Source organism: Penaeus monodon, chromosome 13, assembly GCF_015228065.2.
Source record: "Penaeus monodon isolate SGIC_2016 chromosome 13, NSTDA_Pmon_1, whole genome shotgun sequence".
NCBI classification, from domain to species: Eukaryota; Metazoa; Arthropoda; class Malacostraca; order Decapoda; family Penaeidae; genus Penaeus; species Penaeus monodon.
This window is the reverse complement of record NC_051398.1, coordinates 26,925,183-26,935,182: the sequence shown is the minus strand read 5'-3', so window position 1 is coordinate 26,935,182 and position 10,000 is coordinate 26,925,183. Positions and strand designations below refer to the sequence as shown.

The window sequence follows — 10,000 nt, the reverse complement described above, 5'->3', positions numbered from 1 at the left end:
AAGAAGGAGAAAGTTAACATTGACATTGTTAACTTTGGGGAGACAGTGAGTACACAATAGAATTAGCTGGATGATTTTTGTGTGCAAATTTGCTTTCATACTCATTATATAGTTGTTTTCTTAGTAAGGCTTCACAGAGATTCTAATGAAAGAACAAAATTGAAGAAGTGATCCACAAAATTATTCTTGATGAAACCTAATATCACTGATGTAATTTTTCACACATCAATGATAGACACTGTCTCATAATGAAAAACATTAAATTTCTTGGTCCAGGATATCAACCAGTCTCTGTTGGAGGCCATGGTGAGTACCATCAATGGCAGAGAGGGTGGTGGATCACACTTGGTCACAGTTCCTCCATCACCTCATCTAGCAGATGCTCTCTTGTCTTCACCTATTGTCCAGGTCAGTAGAATGGGAATTATAGGAGTGTGGAAATGTTTCCCTTTCAGAGTTTTTTTCTTTCTTTCTTTTTTTGTTTGTTATCCTATGTTTCTAAGAAAATGGTCTCTTACCTCCCTATACTTATCTATAGAAAACAATTAACCCATTGACATCAAGACTGTCTGTAAGCTTGGTGGGACTTAACCCTTTCCCGACAGGTGGCATGTACATACATGCCATGGCATGGCTGGACTATCTGCCGGGGGCATGTACGTACATGCCATGGTGTATGTATGGCCATGCCTTTTTTTTTTTTACAACCATGGCAAAATATTATTTTTCTGCCACTGAAAATGTGATTAAGTAGTTTTTCATTTTTACTATGCAAAAATAACAAAAATACAACAAAACCTACATTTCAACTCCATGATACCACACACTGCTTATTTTATTCAGACAATAGAGTGAATATGGAGTCTATATAACAACAAAAATATCCTTCAGTCTTGATTTATCAGGAAATATGGCAAATAGAGACTTTAGAAAATAATGATAACTGAAAATACACCCTAGCATGAGAGGTCGCTCATGCTAGGGTGACGATGTAAGCCCCCAGCAGCGGGGCCCGGGCCACTATGAATACTACCCGTCGGGAAAGGGTTAATTTATGCAGCTCACAGTTGTGCCAGGTATCTCCATCAACTGCTTTTATCAGATATCATTGGTCACTGCTTTTTGCTGTAAATTTGTTTACTCTTCTATAAGGTTTTCTTGGTATTGTAGATTTTTATTATGAACAGCAATGCTATATTGCTTACACATTTTACATACATATTAATAGAAATAAATTTAATATAAGAAATAGCATTCAAATAGCCAGTGATATGGGCAGAAGCTGGAGATCAACCACTTCCAGCCGCAGCTGCAGATCCACTTAATCAGAGGGAGAGGGAGGGAGGGAATAGAGGGAGATTGGGAGAGTTGGAGCAAGAGCAAGCAAGCAAGCAAGCATGCATGCATGCATGTGTGGTTTTGTCTTCTTTGTGTTTGTGTGTGTTTGGAAAATGAATAAAAAAATTGCAAAAGATGCATTTTTAAAATAACTTTGATGATTATAAATATCAGTATCACTTTCAACCTTAAAGCAACTTTATTAATAAAATGTAGTAGTCACTGAAGTTAACAGTAATACTTCTATGACCCACATTTACAAAATGTAATAATGTAAATTCATAATAGACAAAGCATGTGTATTTGTATGTATAAGTATATATTCACTGCCATCAGTAGGCAAGGAAACTTTAATTTCATGAAAGTTTTTAATCTTGTGTAATATTTTTATAAATATTGTATTGATAAATAACTATTTCAGAGCTGTATTGTATTATTGTGGTAACATGGTCTTGTTCATTAATCAGTCTTGACAGCATGTTAGACTCTTGGTTTAGACTAAATGACCTCCCATATTTTGATAATGAGTATAATTTTTAATAAAGTTGGACATGAGCAGGCATTCATAAGTGCGGTCTGTTCCACAAATGGGTGATTATCCAGCTAACTAAAGCACAGAGCTCTCATATTGGTGACTGGACTTGTTCGTGAGATTATTTGTCATAACATATTATATTACATGTCACCAGTAAGGCAAGCCAAAATATTGGATTGGATTTTTGGAAACCTGCCACACACCCTCTTTTCTGGGTGGTATCTATAGCGGCAAGTGGCCACTGCCAGGAATCCCTATGTGCACCACCCACTGTGGGTAACCAAATCAGAGCATAAGCTCCAATTTTACACCTCTTTATAGCCTTGGGAATATATTAAAGATTACTGAGAACTGCTTTCTCCTGTGGTTGGCATCACAGGGCTGCATGCCAAGCCTCAATAGCAGCAGAGGCCGACAATACAGTCATGGCAGAAGCTCCAGCTGCTTCTCCGCTGACCCTGCCCTGAATCAACAGCATCTTCTGCTTGGGGATTTCAGTGATTGTGTGTTGTCACTGCTGCAGGGCCTGCCCCACTACAACTATTGGTCTTGTTTCAGTGCAGTTCCTGGTGGAGTCAGCCCAACCAACATTGTAATCCTTTAACCCGTTCTCACCGGGTCACGTGTATACACGTGATAGAAAACGGGTCTCTCAGCAGGGTAAGCGTGTATGTGCGGCGACGCGCCAGAGCGAGTGGAGCGGGACGTTCGGCTTCTCGCAGCGGACTCCCGCGCCTACTGTCGGGCCGTTGCCAGATATCACTGGATTTTAACTACTCTCAGTGAATTATTCAGACCGGCGATAAAGGGTTAATACTGATAGCTTATGCAGTGGTATGGACTGTTGAAAGCATGGTGATGGTGTTGCAGCCTTTCACTGCATGGCCAGCAACCCTGTCTTGCAGCTACAGTAGTCAACACTGCCCTTCCTCCTCACACTTGGGCATGACCTTCCTTGGGTAGTCCCTAATTTATTCATCCCTTGTGACTGTAACACAAGGGACTTAGCAACATGTACCAGTTGTCCATAAACAACTGGTATCTCATCCCAAGGAAGCTGCCAGTCTCCATGAGATGCAGTACCGCTTTCGTGGACAAGGGCATGTCGTTATGGTCCTGCCCGGTGCACACCTTAAAACAAGAGGTATACCTGCTGCATGTAACTTGTAGACCTTCAACCTGAACCTCACCCTCTTGGTCGGGTTGTAGGTCTTGAAGTCAAGTTGCCCACAGAACTTCCATGGTGAGGGAGTCCACAATTGGTCAGAGCTTTGTCATCCTGTCCTCCGGAAGTGGAGCTCCTTCCCTCACATGGGCAAAATAGATCAACTGGTCAAACTGATCCCTGGTCATGACCTTGGCAATGAGTTCATTACATAGGATGCAGTTGGTTGACCTAGGGAGATCTACCATCCCCATTATCACTCATATCCCAAGGTATGTCAAGACCTCCTGCCTGAACGAGGGTGTCCACTTCCTTGGATGGGCAGCCGCATATCTGTGGGAGTGGAAAAGAAAAACAAGTAAGTGATACATTCTGATTGCTCAATGCAAGAGAAATTTCCATAATATGAATAAAAATGGAAAGAACACAAAAGCAATAATAACAAAACTTTACAGTTGGTTTCCTTGACAATTAGATCAAGATCATTGGTGCAGGAACAGCCTAAGATCTCCAAGGGTGTGTTTGACACATCCATCGTGGCCTTGACCCAGGACTACCTTCTATGCCAAAATGTTTGGGGGTAATTGTTCTGTCACTAGACAAAGTTCTTGGTCCCTGGAGTGTTCCTCAGCAGCAGCTTGGAGAGGGGCTCATGGCTGTGGAGCATGGTGTCTACCTGTGAAACAATCCAATTCATCCTCTGAACTAAATACATGAAGTGCGGGTTGACAGCATCCTCCACCCTGCTGGGCAACCACTCATTACCACTCTCCTCAGAGGAGCAGTCAAAGAAGGTGGGAGACCAGGGAGAAGTCAGAGATTGACGCAATGGACTGCACTAAAGCACCTTAGCAGGAGGTGCCAACAAAGTCAATGGTTGGGGTCATCGACATCAGAGGTGGTGGTGTAATGTCTGCAAATGCTGGCAAAACAGGGCATTGCAAAAGCAAGTAATGAATTATTTGTAAGCACTTTAATATATGCCGGAAATTCTCTCATTTCAATCTGGCAGGGAACATAGAACCTACAGGAGCCAATGAGGTAAAAGCAGCCTGGGTCACATGTCACATAATATGACCCTTCACAACACAGCCTGTGTACTGACAAAACTTGTGATATTATTTACTACTTCATGGAAGTAAGATGGTGTCAGTAAAGTGACATTGTGTGTGTGTGTGTGTGTGTGTGTGTGTGTGTGTGTGTGTGTGTGCGCGTGTGTGCGCGCATGTGCATGTGCATGTGCATGTGCGCACGCGTGTGCATGTGCGTGTGCGCGCGCGGGCACATACCTGTGTGTGTCTTGAAAGTAAATTAGATGACTGTAATAACGTCACTTCCTCATCTCCATAACATAACTCTTTGTAATGAAATTCTTTGTGATTTCACTCCATATGCTTACCTCCCTGACTCTATCTGTATATCTGTCTGTTCTTTAAATGACCTTATGATGTAACTAGTGGTTACATGTGTACTAAGAAATAGTATTGGGAATATCCATATAGATATAACAGATGTTGCTAAGGTCCATGCATTACATCTCACGCGTGAGACACCTGGCAGACAGCTAGGAACAATAGCGTCTCACATACGAGACATCTGGAAATGGTCCATTCTCCATTCTTCAACACTGTTAGGATATTTGTCTTTTGTGGGTTAATATTTTAATAAGAATTTAATCATCTTAATATTAGTAAAGAAAAACAATTTTCCCACTTGTTCAAGGAATGGGGAAATCAGGTGTGGTCACTGATAGACTCCTTGGTGGTGGTGCATATGTGGAGTCATCTGTATTAACAAAATTCTAAAAAAAATTACAGGAAAGAGTACATAAATCTGTAGTCATTGTATTCACTAATTTTTAGAAAGGGGGTATTTAAAAATGCACTTTTTATGCTATAACCTACTTTTTTTTCAAATATACTTTCTCCTCCATTCAGGGTGAGGATGGAGGATCGGCTGCAAGCTTTGCAACAGGCGGGGGCTTTGAGTTTGGTGTTGATCCTAATGAGGATCCAGAACTGGCACTGGTAAGCTGTCTTGAATTTGGTTAAAGTGAGGAATTAAATGTTTTTGCAAATTGAAACAGCTGTAATGTGGATTGGCTTTTGATTATTTATGTAATTACACCGTTTCTAGGCTCTGCGTGTGTCTATGGAGGAACAACGGCAGAGACAGCAGGAAGAGGAACGTCGTGCTGCTCAGGAATCAGCAGCAAAGGCTCCATCTGCTGAAGCTACACCTCAGCCACCTGCCACGACACCAACACCACAACCTGCTGCAACAGAAGGTATTTCAGAATCTCATATGTAAATGTGTGTACTGTAATAAATATTAAGTTTTTTATCTTAAACCAGGTTTAAGTTTGTGGCAGGAAAGTAGCATCTACATAATGGTTAATGGTTAAAAGCAAGAGAAATGTGCTAGACATCTAAGGTCATGTAGCACTATAGTTAATGTTTGGGAAGGGTGGTTGAGTTAGTGATTAGTTGTCTAAGTTGGGCAAAGGAAATATTGTGGGCAATATTTTCCCCAGTGAATAAGCACAAGTTTGTGTCAGCCATGTCTCACTATTTCACTATTTACCTTTATCCTCTTTTCCATTAGGCGGTCAATCTGAGGAGGAGATGTTACAACAAGCTCTAGCAATGTCACTGGAAGTTGGAGGAAGTGGTGGCTCAACACAAGCTAAAGGATCCACTGCTGCCAAGCCAGCTGCAGCTCCAAAAGCTGCCCCTGCTGCTGCTGTTCCAGACTTCTCTGCAATGACAGAAGAAGAGCAGATTGCATATGCAATGCAAATTTCTATGCAGGACTGTGGTAAGGATTGCAGATTGTTGTAACTACCACTTATGTTGCAGGTATTGAGAATGAGATGGATAGGTGCAATGTCTCACTTGGGAATATTCTAGACCATAGTGAGAAAACAATTAATAATGAAAATAATGTGTAATAATGTAACTAAAAGTATTAATTATAGTTACAAGAATGAACTCATGTCATAAACTGATAAATATAAATTAGCCAATAAGTGAATAATAACAAAGTGTATTACACTTGTGAAACCTCCAGTATGTAAGTGAATAACCCATTAAAATGCAATATAAACCACCAAGTTGGCCAATGTAAGGGCAGAGTATGCTCAAGCAGTAATTTAAGTCCAGTAGTTCTAGTTTGGTGATTTCAGTCAAGTGATTATTATTACTTTTCCCCATTTCCAGGTGCTCTATTTACAGACATGTCATAAAATGTTTTCAGTTAACTTCCCCCCCACATTTTCAGCGTTTATATATATATATATATATATATATATATATATATATATATATATATATATATATATATATATATATATATATATATATATATATATATATATAAATAAAATGTCTTGAAGTACTTTTTAAATGTATGCATTGAGTTAGGATGAATTAATATATAATAACAAATGAAATATATTGCATATGCTGCCTAGCACAATTCACTATACATGATAGACCTTTTGTGTGTTTGCCATGTATGATAGTTGTTAATAAAATAAATTTAACAGCAACCTAGGATTATTCAATTATGCATTTCTGTGGGCATGTCTTCTCTCACAGGGTTATAGGGCCAATGCCTTACCTTCATTTCTTCCTCAATCCTTAGGCATGTACAAATTATATTTTACAAGATACTCTGTTCAGATCGTAAGTTCAAGCTTCTTCCTTCACTCACCCTATTTGAGAAGGTACTATTTGAAGTTAATTAATGAGAACATTTACTCTAAAGCAGAACCAAAGGAGGAACCCATGGATGTGGATACACCAAGTGAAGATAGAGGTGCCAAGGGAGTAAAGGAAAGCTCAGAGGCAAGTATTTTGCCGTTTCCATTTTTCCGTTTCTTTTTCTTTTTTCCTTTCCTTTCCTATTTTCCTATTTTCCTTTCTTCCTTTCCTTTTTTCCTTTCCTTTCCTTTTTTCCTTTTTTCCTTTCCTTTCCTTTTTTCCTTTTTTCCTTTCCTTTCCTTTTTTCCTTTTTTCCTTTTTTCCTTTTTTCCTTTTTTCCTTTCCTTTCATTTCCCTTCATTTCCTTTCCTTTCCTTTTTCTGATAATATTCTTGACATAATTTATTCAATTATATTTCTCTTATTTAACAGGTGAAGAAAGAGGAGGAGGAACAGGATTTCTCCCAGGTCATGGCAGATCCAGCCTTCTTGGAGAGTGTCCTGCAAAACCTGCCTGGCGTTGACCCCCAGAGCCAGGTTGTCAAGGAGGCTGTAGGGTCACTCACTCAACAGGACAAGGATAAAGAGAAGGATAAGGATAAGAAGAAAGAGGAGAAGAAATAAAATATTTTTATATATGTGACAAGAAAACTATCTTAAAATAGCATTATAGTTCTCAGCTCAAATTAAGAAATGTTTCCTTTTTTATAAGAATAGTTTCTCTTATGTAAACTGGGGAAGCATTTGTTTATACAAGTGAAAAATTCACTTGCATAAATTGATATGTAAAGTCTTTGTTTGAGTTTTTCTATAAGGTAGAAGTTGTTTTGAAATCAAGTAACCAGATGCTGAGAAAGTTTCCCCAACAGTTAGCTTAAGTTCAGACATACTTTGTGTCAAAAGTGATCTTGAAAAATTCTTCTCTTGGCAACATGGCTGGGTGTCTGTTCTGCAGCAACCTTACAACAGTGCTCTGAACAGGCTATTATAAATATGATGCATTGGCAGTTTGGTCCATGTTTGATGGCCTATTTAAAGTCCATGAATAAAGCTTAAATAAAAAGTAAAGAATGTTTGTTTTTTTTCTTTTCATCTGTTCATGTAGTAGGGAGCTTTGGAACTTTTTTTGTCAACAAAATGTTTGATTTGAATGATGAAGACAATTTGACATCAGTACAGTAGCCATTTTGTGATAGTTCAGTTAGCAGATTGTCTCAGTTGATGATCACTGCATCAGATTACATTATCCAATAGGAAATTAAGGTCATACATTTGTTTCGAGTTTGTAATTGATGTACAACATAAAATTTGGAATGTGATTTTCCTATATTGTAGACCATCACATTCACATGTATGATTTACAAGCAAAGGCTAAATTTGCTTGTAATGTGTATTTTATATGCACTAAATATGTGGCTGATATGATTCAACTACTCAATTGGAATATTTGGCGCAATATCATAATTCCCATTGAATTTTAATTTTCTTAGTGTGGATATACAAAACTAATGATTAAAAATATGTGAAAGAAAACTTCATTATTTTCTTATAAGGAACTTAAATGTGTGCAGGGAACTTGAATTTGTTAAATACCAAAATTTTACTAAATAGATGCAAGCTGCTTCTGGGAAATAAATATCAATAAACATTCCCAGTACAACTAAAGTATACAATAAAACATTCTCAAGGAGATGTGCAGTAGCTGTTTTCAAAGAAAGTAAACTATAAAGTCTTATTTAGTCTTCTTCCATTATTTACATGATTAACTCATCCACAACAGGATTTCTCCACAAAATCCAGAGCCATGGGCCAGTCATCGTCGAGTCGGCCATGCACTGAAAAATCAGAAGCATAGGAAATCTACACTACATTTACCCTGATCTCTGTTTTTGGATGCAGCATACAAAATTTCTTGGGAAATGAGGCTAGAAAAAAACTAAGCTTATTTCTGAGGTACTCCCAAAAAAATTACATAATTGATTTAAGGCATCTGGTGTAAAAAAAAAAAAAAAAGCTCCAGATATATTATGTGAACTATTTACCTTATAACGTATGATCATATAATGCAGATTCCTAGGAATATAATACCCCCCAATCATTTACTGTTCTTATCGTGTGTGGGAGGGGGAGGGTGAGACGGAGGCTGAGGCCCGATGTAGGGGATCACCCCTACCTTGCTCCTCAGCTCTCGCCTCAACTAATTTTTGAATGGTCTTTTCTTCTCCTCCTTTCCTTTTCCCTTTCTTCATCCCCTTTTCTGTCCACAAATCCTATTCAGTAAACTCATTTTTGCCGTTTTCGCCACAATGCTTTTGTCATAATGCTCCCTACTCTCTTCTAGCAACCTTTACCTTATACTATACCCCATCAGCTCCCTCTCTATGGCGTGTACAAATAAGCAATATAGAACCATCACACCAGCTAGGACGTACATGACAATTATATCTGACCTCGTCTGACCCTTCTTTTCGCTCCCAGAAGTCACGTGCCCAGGTCAACCACCAGTCTCCGGCCCCCCAGGGCTGGCGGGCCGGACACGTGACACCGCACTCTGCGGTTACCCTAAGTCAACGTCTCGTGTGTCCGCTTTACTGTGTTGTACTCTATTATGGAAATAAAGAGTCAAGCCATTTAACCACTATCACTGCACAACCGGTTATAACCATTGTACTAAGGTTACTGCCCTCTAGTACTGTTCAACCTGTAACTCTACCCTAATTATTAACTCCATTCCTAACGCTTTTCGTTACTCTACCTTACCATAGCACCATATGACCTTTGATGTCATATAACACTTCCTTACCCCTTACCTGGGGCTTTGCCCCCAAGCCTCATGCTTTCACTATAATTTGAATACGCGGCTAAGTACCTTAGATGTTGATGCGGCAGAAAAAAAAAATAAATAAAATAAATAGGAATATAAATGCCTCATTGTGTTATCAATTTTAATGATAGAAATACTTCAAATTTTAAATTCTGATTACAAAATGAAACTACAACATATGAGACATTTTTATTTGTGTTACTTTTTAGGAATTTCCCCTTTTCATGGTGGAAAGCATGGTAGACAAAGTCATCAAAGACAGTAACTTGTTGAAAACAATAGCAAAATTTATATAATGGTAGTGATCAAAATAATGACCTTGCCAGTCTAAAGTAACATTTTTACCTTACAAATATCAAAATCATTATAAAAGTTTAGGGGTAAATAAGGACATAGAAATAAAAATACAGGATTTCTTTAGTCATAGCTTTATA

At 38.6% G+C, this 10,000-nt stretch overlaps 1 protein-coding gene across 3 annotated transcripts in view; it reads left to right on the top strand.

Annotated features, from left to right (window-relative positions):
* LOC119580214 (26S proteasome non-ATPase regulatory subunit 4-like) overlaps window positions 1-7,817 on the top strand; it is a 13,603-nt gene extending 5,786 nt beyond the window's left edge. Inside the window, exons 4-10 of one of the 3 annotated variants that reach the window (XM_037928220.1) lie at window positions 1-45; window positions 277-408; window positions 4,976-5,065; window positions 5,175-5,325; window positions 5,643-5,855; window positions 6,807-6,886; window positions 7,175-7,817. The exon at window positions 1-45 is cut by the window's left edge and continues 111 nt beyond it. In XM_037928220.1, the coding sequence (XP_037784148.1) occupies window positions 1-45; window positions 277-408; window positions 4,976-5,065; window positions 5,175-5,325; window positions 5,643-5,855; window positions 6,807-6,886; window positions 7,175-7,366 (903 nt within the window). In that variant the 3' untranslated portion in view covers window positions 7,367-7,817. Of the gene's footprint in view, window positions 46-270; window positions 409-4,975; window positions 5,066-5,174; window positions 5,326-5,642; window positions 5,856-6,806; window positions 6,887-7,174 lie in introns of all 3 variants that reach the window. The other 2 variants (XM_037928219.1, XM_037928218.1) reach the window with 2 other exon arrangements.
* The last annotated feature ends 2,183 nt before the right edge of the window (window positions 7,818-10,000 follow it).